The 11,266-nt window shown below is 48.0% G+C and overlaps 2 protein-coding genes across 2 annotated transcripts in view; one reads left to right on the top strand and one right to left on the bottom strand.

Moving 5' to 3' along the window:
- Window positions 1-501, bottom strand: part of LOC138370061 (mucin-19-like) — a 35,542-nt gene extending 35,041 nt beyond the window's left edge. The window contains exon 1 of the mRNA XM_069333839.1: window positions 135-501. Within this exon, the coding sequence (XP_069189940.1) occupies window positions 135-501 (367 nt within the window). The remainder of the gene's footprint in view (window positions 1-134) is intronic.
- Window positions 502-1,230: 729 nt separating this feature from the next.
- On the top strand, window positions 1,231-8,850 carry LOC138370060 (uncharacterized). Its single transcript, XM_069333838.1, has 4 exons — window positions 1,231-1,455; window positions 1,682-1,906; window positions 2,509-2,614; window positions 8,369-8,850. Exons 1-4 carry the CDS (start codon window positions 1,231-1,233, stop codon window positions 8,848-8,850), a joined length of 1,038 nt encoding a protein of 345 aa, XP_069189939.1.
- The last annotated feature ends 2,416 nt before the right edge of the window (window positions 8,851-11,266 follow it).

Here is an 11,266-nt window from a genome sequence, read left to right as displayed (position 1 = left end):
CTGGCTCCAGCGTCTCTTGCTGGCTCCAGTGTCTCTTGCTGGCTCCAGTGTCTCTTGCTGGCTCCAGTGTCTCTTGCTGGCTCCAGTGTCTCTTGCTGGCTCCAGTGTCTCTTGCTGGCTCCAGTGTCTCTTGCTGGCTCCAGTGTCTCTTGCTGGCTCCTGTTTCTCCTGCTGGTTCCAGTGTCTCTTGCTGGCTCCAGCGTCTCTTGCTGGCTCCTGTTTCTCCTGCTGGTTCCAGTGTCTCTTGCTGGCTCCAGTGTCTCTTGCTGGCTCCAGTGTCTCTTGCTGGCTCCAGTGTCTCTTGCTGGCTCCAGCGTCTCTTGCTGGCTCCAGTGTCTCTTGCTGGCTCCAGTGTCTCTTGCTGGCTCCAGTGTTGGGCGCCGCGCCTGATGGCCGGCTCCTGGAGTATGGTAATTCGCTGCGCCCTGAATTGAAAGATTTAAATTCAATTTCCTCTCTGTGAGCAGCTAATATATTACGTGGCAATTCATTTCGAGGCATTTTCAGAGGACGTTAATTAATCAGTATTACGAATATATATGTTTCAAGTGCCTGGTCGTGCCTGTATCCTCACCCACACAAGTACTGAACAAAAATGATGAATTCGTTGTTTACTAATGCTTAACTTTAACACGTTTAACCACAAGTGATTGTTAGGCCTTCACTGTGAGACAGCTTGTGTTGACCATTACAAAAAAGTTTTGTTAAGAAATGTTTTCAAACTTTCGTTGATGTTTGCCATACAACCAAGATTAGTTCCCTGTTGATGTTGCCAACAGCTGCAACAAAGTTGCTAATGGAAGCTTCACTGTGCTTTCTAAATCAAATCTTCATTGTTTCGAATGGAGGTTTGATAATGCCATTTAAAAAACAAACACGTTGAGCAGTGTTCTGTTGTCCCATCATTGACTATTTCCATTGTTAGCTGAGAGGCAAAATTTGTCCATATGCAGTGGAGGTAATTGTGAGTAAATCAAGTGGGTTTAAGGCAAGGTAATTACCAGGGAAGCCTGCTAAGCCAATACGACCATATAGCACTTGGAAGTGATATGAGGACAGAAATTTAGGATGGAAAGGGGGAAAGGAATGGTGCCCAACCACATGGTCGTTCGGGGATTGAACGCCGACCTGTATGAAACGAGACCATCGCTCTACCGTCGTGTTCATCTTGTGGGTATAGTGACCACGGGTATAGTGTTCACAGGTATAGTGATCACGGTTATAGTAACCATGGGTATAGTGGCCACAGCTAAAGTCACCATGGATATACTAACCATGGGTGTATTAAACACAGATTTAGAGACCACGGATATACTGGCTACAGATATAGTGATCACGGGTATAGTGACCACGGACATAGTGACCACGGGTATAGTGACCACGGATATAGTGACCACGAGTATAGTGATCACGGATATACTGACTACTGATATAGTGACCAAGGGTATAGTGACCGTGGATATATTGACCACGGGTATTAACGATTGATGTCCAAAGAGATGGAAAAAAGATGGCGGAGGCAGAGGGATGGGGTGTTGAAATTTGTTAAGAGGATTTGGATGGAGAAGGATGATCGAGGCTCGGAAGTTCAGTGGCCTGTCCACCAGGGGCTGGCATGATGTTTTGATGGTCCGTCAGGGTACCTTTTGTTGAAGTCCGGGTCGTAGTATTCCTTCATCAGGACAGAGAGGTCAATAAAGGCGCGCATGGTGGAGGCGTGGACGAACGTGAGGTGTGGGAATTTGGTGGCGATGATCCGGTTACAGATGTGGACCAACTATTGTGTAGTAGTGTGGGTAACCTTGAACGGCTCTTCGCCGACGTAGAGTCCATCGCAGGGGCGTCTCTTGGCGTCTTTGATTTCCTCGTCTTCGTCATGTTCGGTACAGATGACTTTAAGATCATCGTATTCTGCTGCAGCTGGACATTCTTGTTGATTCTTCCTCTTAGTTTTCGATCTCGTGCCGGTGGAGGTGCAGAGTGCAGTTGAGGTTGCCAGTGGGTGACTGAGCCAGGACTGTTGCGGTGTTAGTCGATGTCGTTGCTGTTGTTCCTGCTGATGTTGCTGTTCTGGGTGAGTTGGGGTTGCTTGTGGGGCTGGAGTAGGTCCGCTGGTACCGACATCTTGGGTAGCCCGTTAGCAGAGTGGAGTCTGTTGAGTACTGTCACGTATCCGTGCCCGCCAGTTTCTCAGCAAGGTGATCAGTTCAGGGACCAGGGTGGTGGCGGCCGTGGCCGCTGATTGGCTGGGTGATAAGCTGGTGGGTTGAGCCGTAGAAGCCTGCGTGCTGGGTCCCAATCATCAATCAATTACATATAGGTCAAGATACCCTGTAGGGTGAGCGGGGAAGTGGGGATAGGGGAAGAATTATTGGGAGTGAGAGGAAGGGTTTTTAGGATGAGATAAAGTGCCAGGGCTAGACCCAGCTGCATGGCATTAAAAACGTTATGGCCAGACTAAGCGATGTAGGCAAGGAACTGGGTTTGTGACAACATTTGGTCTTTCAGCGCGCCCACGGAGATGGTAGCCCTCATCTGGGAGTGTCCTGGGGGCTCACACCAGTTGTGGTCTTGGATTTTGCTAATCAGCATCGTGCCCCGCCCAGAGTCACACGTAAACGGCAGCTAACAGGTCCCCCCCCCCCCCTGGGCTTCTAGTAGGGAAGGGGGTAGGCTGGGCCGGTGCGGACGTCAGTGTATCTGAGGAGTTTGGTAGCGTAGGGAACGTTGTGGACTGGACGTAGAAACTCGCGGCCTGACAGGTGCCGACTTCTGAATTTCATCTGTTCTTGTGAGGCAGTCCATGGTGACGGCGGTATGGGGTCCTCCATAGTTGATGCACAGTTGGATAGTCGACTGACAGTCGTTGTAGAGATGTTCCTGAGTGCTGATGCTGCATCTTCCTTAGGGTAGTTCACAACTCCGGGTGTGAAGAAGTCGAACTTGTAGCAAAATAAAGCACTGATGTATTTGGAGGTAGCGTTCTTTCTTGACGGTGTCCGGGATAATCAATATGTCGAGACATCTGAAGCAGTTTTCCACTGCTTGGGTCGCTGCTGCAGTGGTAGAGATCACCAGTATAGGTCGTACGTAGACTCTCGTTGTTCTTGATGACTTTAACTCTGACTGTAGTCCGGACTGGGTTCTTGTCGTTGATGTTCTTCAAGATGTTGGCGGTTCCTGGCTCGTGCGGCTTACGACAAGTGATCCATCAGCCTGGTAGCGACAGGAAGGTAGGTAAGATGATCAGGTCAGTCTCGTACGGTGTCTTGGTGTTCTGGATCAAACAGTTGTTCCAGAGCTTTCTGGCTTGAGTCGAGGAGGTCTGCGCCGACGCCGACGACGTGGATGTCTATTGGTGCTGCGTAGGTGTTGTTGACAGTATCTGGGGCCGGCCGTCAGCTGGAATACTGTCGGCCCCAGTATCTGAGGCCGGTTCGCAAGATGTGTGCGAACAACACACATCTCGCCTCGGAACCAAACTTCAATCAGGTGAATCATGGTAGAGTGAGTAGACAAGTGCCGTACGAGAGTGCAGTGGTCTCATGTCTCGTGGTGTGGCAGAGGTCTCATGTCTCTTGGTGTGACAGAGAGCAGAGGTCTCACTCATGTCTCATGGTGTGACAGAGAGCAGAGGTCTCACTCATGTCTCATGGTGTGACAGAGAGCAGAGGTCTCACTCATGTCTCGTGGAGTGGCAGAGAGCAGAGGTCTCATGTCTCGTGGTGTTGCAGAGTGCAGAGGTCTCATGTCTCATGGTGTGGCAGAGTGCAGAGGTCTCATGTCTCGTGGTGTGGCAGAGTGCAGAGGTCTCATGTCTCATGGTGTGGCAGAGTGCAGAGGTCTCATGTCTCATGGTGTGGCAGAGAGCAGAGGTCTCATGTCTCATGGTGTGACAGAGAGCAGAGGTCTCACTCATGTCTCGTGGAGTGGCAGGAGTGCAGAGGTCTCATGTCTCGTGGTGTGACAGAGAGCAGAGGTCTCACTCATGTCTCATGGTGTGGCAGAGAGCAGAGGTCTCACTCATGTCTCATGGTGTGGCAGAGAGCAGAGGTCTCACTCATGTCTCATGGTGTGGCAGAGAGCAGAGGTCTCACTCATGTCTCATGGTGTGGCAGAGAGCAGAGGTCTCACTCATGTCTCGTGGAGTGGCAGAGAGCAGAGGTCTCACTCATGTCTCGTGGAGTGGCAGAGAGCAGAGGTCTCACTCATGTCTCGTGGAGTGGCAGAGAGCAGAGGTCTCACTCATGTCTCGTGGAGTGGCAGAGAGCAGAGGTCTCACTCATGTCTCGTGGAGTGGCAGAGAGCAGAGGTCTCACTCATGTCTCGTGGAGTGGCAGGAGTGCACACGTCCGCTCCCACTGGTCACTGAGGTAGACTCCCAACCTTCGATTTTACAACGGGTATAGTGACTACGGGTATAGTGACTACGGGTATAGTGACTACGGGTATAGTGACTACGGGTATAGTGACTACGGGTATAGTGACTATGGGTATAGTGAACACATATATAGTTACCACAGGAATAGTGACCATATTTATATAGTGATCACTGGTATAGTGAATATGGGTATGGTAATCACATATATAGTGAACATGGATATAATGACCACACACATATATAATGACCACATTTAAAGTGACCACATTTATAGTGACACGGGAAAAGTGACCACATATATAGAGACCGCAGGTATAATGACCACACATATTTAGTGACCGCTGGTATAGTGACCGCGGGTATAGTGACCACATTTATAGTAACCACGGGTAAAGTGACCACATATATAGTGACCACGAGTATGACATGCAAAAGTACATACAGTTAGCGACTTGTGGGTTATCTGGCTGCAGAGGTCAATATTATTATGTCCTCTTAGTATTGATTTCGTTGTCACGACATGGTCAATAGGGCCTTTGGACAGTGTTATGGCATAGTGGTCTAGCCTTGGGAAGCGGAGTTTTCGCCTATGACCACCACCCTCCCTCCCCCCCCCCCCCCCCCGAGAAAAAAATTCTTTCACTCTATAATTTTTAATTTGAATGCAAAACGTAAGAAACACACGAAAATAGGTGAATATTTATCATTTCATTGTGCGGAGGCTGTGAGGAAGGTGGTGTGTCTAGCCCCTGTCAACACCCTGTCTTCCACTTGGCTCACACTTCCTGTGTCTGGCGCCTGTCAACACCCTGTCTTCCACTTGGCTCACACTTCCTGTGTCTGGCGCCTGTCAACACCCTGTCTTCCACTTGGCTCACACTTCCTGTGTCTGGCGCCTGTCAACACCCTGTCTTCCACTTGGCTCACACTTCCTGTGTCTGGCGCCTGTCAACACCCTGTCTTCCACTTGGCTCACACTTCCTGTGTCTGGCGCCTGTCAACACCCTGTCTTCCACTTGGCTCACACTTCCTGTGTCTGGCGCCTGTCAACACCCTGTCTTCCACTTGGCTCACACTTCCTGTGTCTGGCCCCTGTCAACACCCTGTCTTCCACTAGGCTCACACTTCCTGTGTCTGGCCCCTGTCAACACCCTGTCTTCCACTTGGCTCACACTTCCTGTGTCTGGCGCCTGTCAACACCCTGTCTTCCACTTGGCTCACACTTCCTGTGTCTGGCGCCTGTCAACACCCTGTCTTCCACTTGGCTCACACTTCCTGTGTCTGGCGCCTGTCAACACCCTGTCTTCCACTTGGCTCACACTTCCTGTGTCTGGCCCCTGTCAACACCCTGTCTTCCACTTGGCTCACACTTCCTGTGTCTGGCCCCTGTCAACACCCTGTCCTCCACTTGGCTCATGTTACGGACCCGAGCCCGACGTCCGAGCCTGGAGCAGTGACGACCACGCCATCTGTGGGTCAGCTCCCGAAACCCCCCCCCCAAATGGACGACGACACCTGGTGAGGACGAGGTGTACTGGCCACAAGGGCCAGTTTCCAGTGCTGCTGACCTCTGGTGAGGTGGAGCTTAGACAGCAACGCCATCTAGGGAATGGATACGTCGGGCGTTTGTGTCTAAGCCTGTAAGTGAGGTGCTTTTGTGTGTCCCTGTTATTGATGACGTGTCTGCTTACAGAGTCGACCTGGGACTGCTGTAATGGAAGTTGAGTCAGTCTACCCAAGGCAACCGTCTCGTCACCAAGTGTTTGCTGCAGCAGCCGTGAGTCGCCCCCCGGATGAACACTGTGGTGTTACCCTGCCTGTGAAGCGGCAGTTGAAGGATTGTCATACCCGGGACTGACTGGTGGAGACGCTTATCCACTGGGGTGTTGTGGAAAGGAGAGTGATCTGTGGTATCACACGAGGCTCCTGACTAGCGCGCGACCCTAGTATCGCTCGTGGAGTGGCCTAACCAGCGTCGCTGATTTGGAACCTGCCAGCTATCTGCTGGACTTGTGGTTGACGGCCTCCACGACGGTGCCCCCAGTGGAACTGTGTTTTGGCTGGCCTGTGGCCGGGGTAGACTCAAGATTCTCGAAGCATTCGTCGTGAGGCCACGAGAGCACCAAGAGCTTGGCACCGTGAACGTCCAGGGTCTTCAGAGGAAGACTACATCGTGTATTATAGTGTTTATACCCCCCCCCTGTGTAATCGTTTATATCTTATTTATTGGTGACGGTGATAATTATATTATATTAAGTTTTTGACTTTATTTCCTTTCCCCTTTAATTTACTTGCGTTACGGATCACATCCCTTGAAAGCCACTACTGGCTTGGAGCCGGATACCCTTCCTCTAACAACATCAGAGAAGAACCCAGTTGCGACCCGAGAGGGCCGTAACAGCTCACACTTCCTGTCTTTTTATCTGACGTTGCATCACTTGTTTCTCTTTATTTACAAGAGTTTGTTTGTGGAATAACTTGAAAAATCAAATAATTTACATAACACTTGGTAATGTTTCAGTTGATGATCGGTTTACCTGGTATACTCCTTCACTACCAGTACAGATTAGAGGAAATGATATGAACATAATATTCAGTGGTTCAGAGTAAATTCCATTTCATCCACATAGACCAATTGTATCGTTATTTACCTCATACAGGTAAAACTCTGGAAATAATTGTATAAGGGGGCATGGTATCAGGATTTAAAAAATTGTTGTAGGGTATTCATAATTTATTATCCTGATACATGTGAAAGGTGCTGCACCTAGGCCAAGTTTCAGCATCTCAGCCTAAATAGAGACGGAAAAAAAAAAAAAAAAAAAAAAAGACGAATTTTTCAACCATGTTCAATTGATTTCACAGCCCACAATTGTGAACCAAAATCATTTATACGACACTCAGCTATGACCTTACTATATAATAAAGATTTGCATGTCACATCATTATCCCAGATGTATTTAGTGCAATAATACAGATTTTATAAAAGTTTCCCAAAAACGTATGCAACAAAATGAAGTGTATCATTATTTATAAAATCAATAAATCTACGTAGATAAGAATAATGACATGCGTTTATAGAGGCGTAAACTCTACATATAATGTGCAAGTTTCATGTAAATTGAATAATAAATAAAGGCTGTGAAACGAGATCTAGTTGTAAAAGTTGGAGTTGCGTAGCGCGCTCTCAAAGTTTACTCAACCTGCGGTCACTCGTGACTGGTGATTTACGCATTGCGGCCAGCTCGTATGGAGAGCTCGCATGCATCTAGCTGTCAATGCTTTTCTCTTGTTCGTTTGGTAAGTCATATTGCAGTACAAATAGCTAAAAATAGCAAAAATAGCATGTTCTGGGAGATATTGTGTGAGCGCGTCAGCATACATCCTCTCTCCATGAGAGACACGCAGTCACTGACTGCACCACCCTCGTGTCAGACAATAGTGTTGCCATATCTGTTAGTTTATATTCATTTTATGCATAACATGTTATTTTCAACGCTATTACGAAAAATAAGACATCTACAACGTAAGATACAATGCCCCGCAGCGTACTCACTGCGCGAGGACCAGATTCACGAAAGTTGCAGCGGGAAATTTGACTCTAATTACGTTATTTTTCAAGATATCATTAAACGGTTTGGACCACAGTGTTGCCAGAACGTTGTAGTATTTTTCGTAATTTTTCGTAAATATTCCATTTTTCATCGGATTTTCGGTTACCATGCCCCCATAAATCGCCATATGATGATAACCGCATCGTTATCATCATATCGCCTAACAAGTAACTAATGAGTAACAGGATTTATCCAAGTCAAGGTACTTCCAGGATTACTTCCACATACGCCTATTATACCCTTTTTTGCATCATGTGTAAAACACAGAAAAAATTCAATCGTCATATGACGGTTTCCGCATATGATAATAACCTCATTACCCGTGAACCAACACATGATGATAACCGCAATACCTGAGAACCAACACATGAAGATAACCGCAATACCTGTGAACCAACACATGATGATAACTACATTACTCATGAACCAACACATGATGATAACCACATTACTCATGAACCAACACATGATGATAACTACATTACTCATGAACCAACACATGATGATACCCACATTACTCATGAACCAACACATGATGATAACCACATTACTCATGAACCAACACATGATGATAACCACATTACTCATGAACCAACACATGATGATAACCGCAATACCTGTGAACCAACACATGATGATAACCACATAACTCATGAATCAACACATGATGATAACCACATTACTCATGAACCAACACATGATGATAACCGCAATACCTGTGAACCAACACATGATGATAACCACATAACTCATGAATCAACACATGATGATAACCACATTACTCATGAACCAACACATGATGATAACCACATTACTCATCAACCAACACATGATGATAACCACATTACTCATTAACCAACACATGATGATAACCATATTACCCTAAAAGTGTTCGTGGGAACCCCCAGTGCACAGGTTCGAACCCTTATCATGATTCCGATGGATATTACTAATTTAGTGGTGTTGGAAGGTGGTGTTGGAAGGTGGTGATGGAAGGTGGTGTTGGAAGGTAGTGTTTGAAGGTGGTGTTGGAAGGTGGTGTTGGAAGGTGGTGTTGGAAGGTGGTGTTTGAAGGTGGTGTTGGAAGGTGGGGATGGAAGGTGGTGTTTGAAGGTGGTGTTGGAAGGTGGTGATGGGAGGTGTTGTTTGAAGGTGGGGTTGGAAGATGGTGTTGGAAGGTGGTGTTGGAAGGTGGTGTTGGAAGGTGGTGTTGGAAGGTGGTGTTGGAAGGTGGTGTTGGAAGGTGGTGATGGAAGGTGGTGATGGGAGGTGGTGTTGGAAGGTGGTGTTGGAAGGTGGTGTTGGAAGGTGGTGTTAGAAGATAGTGTTGGAAGGTGTTGTTGGAAGGTGTTGTTTGAAGGTGGTGTTGGAAGGTGGTGTTGGAAGGTGGTGTTGGAAGGTGGTGGTGGAAGGTGGTGTTGGAAGGTTGTGTTGGAAGGTGGTGTTGGAAGGTGGTGTTGGAAGGTGGTGGTGGAAGGTGGTGTTGGAAGGTTGTGTTGGAAGATAGTGTTGGAAGGTGTTGTTCGAAGGTGTTGTTTGAAGGTGGTGTTGGAAGGTTGTGTTGGAAGATGGTGTTGGAAGGTGTTGTTGGAAGGTGGTGTTGGAAGGTGGTGTTGGACGATGGTGTTGGAAGGTGTTGTTGGAAGGTGGTGTTGGAAGGTGTTCTTGGAAGGTGGTGTTGGAAGGTGATGTTGGAAGGTGTTGTTGGAAGGTGGTGTTGGAAGGTGGTGCTGGAAGGTGGTGCTGGAAGGTGTTGTTGGAAGGTGGTGTTGGAAGGTGTTGTTGGAAGGTGGTGTTGGAAGGTGGTGTTGGACGATGGTGTTGGAAGGTGTTGTTGGAAGATAGTGTTGGAAGGTGTTGTTGGAAGGTGTTGTTTGAAGGTGGTGTTGGAAGATGGTGTTGGAAGGTGGTGTTGTATGGTGGTGTTGGAAGGTGGTGTTGGAAGATGGTGTTGGAAGGTGGTGTTGGAAGATGGTGTTGGAAGGTGTTGTTGGAAGGTGGTGTTGGAAGGTGGTGTTGTATGGTGGTGTTGGAAGGTGGTGTTGGAAGGTGGTGTTGTATGGTGGTGTTGGAAGGTGGTGTTGTATGGTGGTGTTGGAAGGTGGTGTTGTATGGTGGTGTTGGAAGGTGGTGTTAGAAGGTGGTGTTGGAAGGTGGTGTTGTATGGTGGTGTTGGAAGGTGGTGTTGTATGGTGGTGTTGGAAGGTGGTGTTGTATGGTGGTGTTGGAAGGTGGTGTTGGACGGTGGTGTTGGAAGGTGTTGTTGGAAGATAGTTTTGGAAGGTGTTGTTGGAAGGTGTTGTTTGAAGGTGGTGTTGGAAGATGGTGTTGGAAGGTGGTGTTGTATGGTGGTGTTGGAAGGTGGTGTTGGAAGATGGTGTTGGAAGGTGGTGTTGGAAGATGGTGTTGGAAGGTGTTGTTGGAAGGTGGTGTTGGAAGGTGGTGTTGTATGGTGGTGTTGGAAGGTGGTGTTGGAAGGTGGTGTTGTATGGTGGTGTTGGAAGGTGGTGTTGTATGGTGGTGTTGGAAGGTGGTGTTGTATGGTGGTGTTGGAAGGTGGTGTTAGAAGGTGGTGTTGGAAGGTGGTGTTGTATGGTGGTGTTGGAAGGTGGTGTTGTATGGTGGTGTTGGAAGGTGGTGTTGTATGGTGGTGTTGGAAGGTGGTGTTGTATGGTGGTGTTGGAAGGTGGTGTTGTATGGTGGTGTTGGAAGGTGTTGTTGGAAGGTGGTGTTGGAAGGTGGTGTTGGACGATGGTGTTGGAAGGTGTTGTTGGAAGGTGGTGTTGGAAGGTGTTGTTGGAAGGTGGTGTTAAAAGGTGGTGTTGGAAGGTGTTGTTGGAAGGTGGTGTTGGAAGGTGGTGCTGGAAGGTGGTGCTGGAAGGTGTTGTTGGAAGGTGGTGTTGGAAGGTGTTGTTGGAAGGTGGTGTTGGAAGGTGGTGTTGGACGGTGGTGTTGGAAGGTGTTGTTGGAAGATAGTGTTGGAAGGTGTTGTTGGAAGGTGTTGTTTGAAGGTGGTGTTGGAAGATGGTGTTGGAAGGTGGTGTTGTATGGTGGTGTTGGAAGGTGGTGTTGGAAGATGGTGTTGGAAGGTGTTGTTGGAAGATAGTGTTGGAAGGTGTTGTTGGAAGGTGTTGTTTGAAGGTGGTGTTGGAAGATGGTGTTGGAAGGTGGTGTTGTATGGTGGTGTTGGAAGGTGGTGTTGGAAGATGGTGTTGGAAGGTGGTGTTGGAAGATGGTGTTGGAAGGTGTTGTTGGAAGGTGGTGTTGGAAG

The sequence above is a fragment of the Procambarus clarkii genome, chromosome 30 (genome assembly GCF_040958095.1).
Source record: "Procambarus clarkii isolate CNS0578487 chromosome 30, FALCON_Pclarkii_2.0, whole genome shotgun sequence".
In the NCBI taxonomy this organism is placed as follows: Eukaryota; Metazoa; Arthropoda; class Malacostraca; order Decapoda; family Cambaridae; genus Procambarus; species Procambarus clarkii.
This window is presented reverse-complemented; position numbering and strand designations above follow the sequence as displayed.

Coding starts and splice junctions, on each gene's coding strand:
- LOC138370060 (XM_069333838.1), top strand. CDS start 1,231: ATGGGTATAGTGGCCACAGCTAAAGTCACCATGGATATACTAACCATG. Junction 1,456..1,681: donor TGACCAAGGGTATAGTGACC/GTGGATATATTG, acceptor TTCCTTCATCAG/GACAGAGAGGTCAATAAAGG. Junction 1,907..2,508: donor CAGATGACTTTAAGATCATC/GTATTCTGCTGC, acceptor TTGGTCTTTCAG/CGCGCCCACGGAGATGGTAG.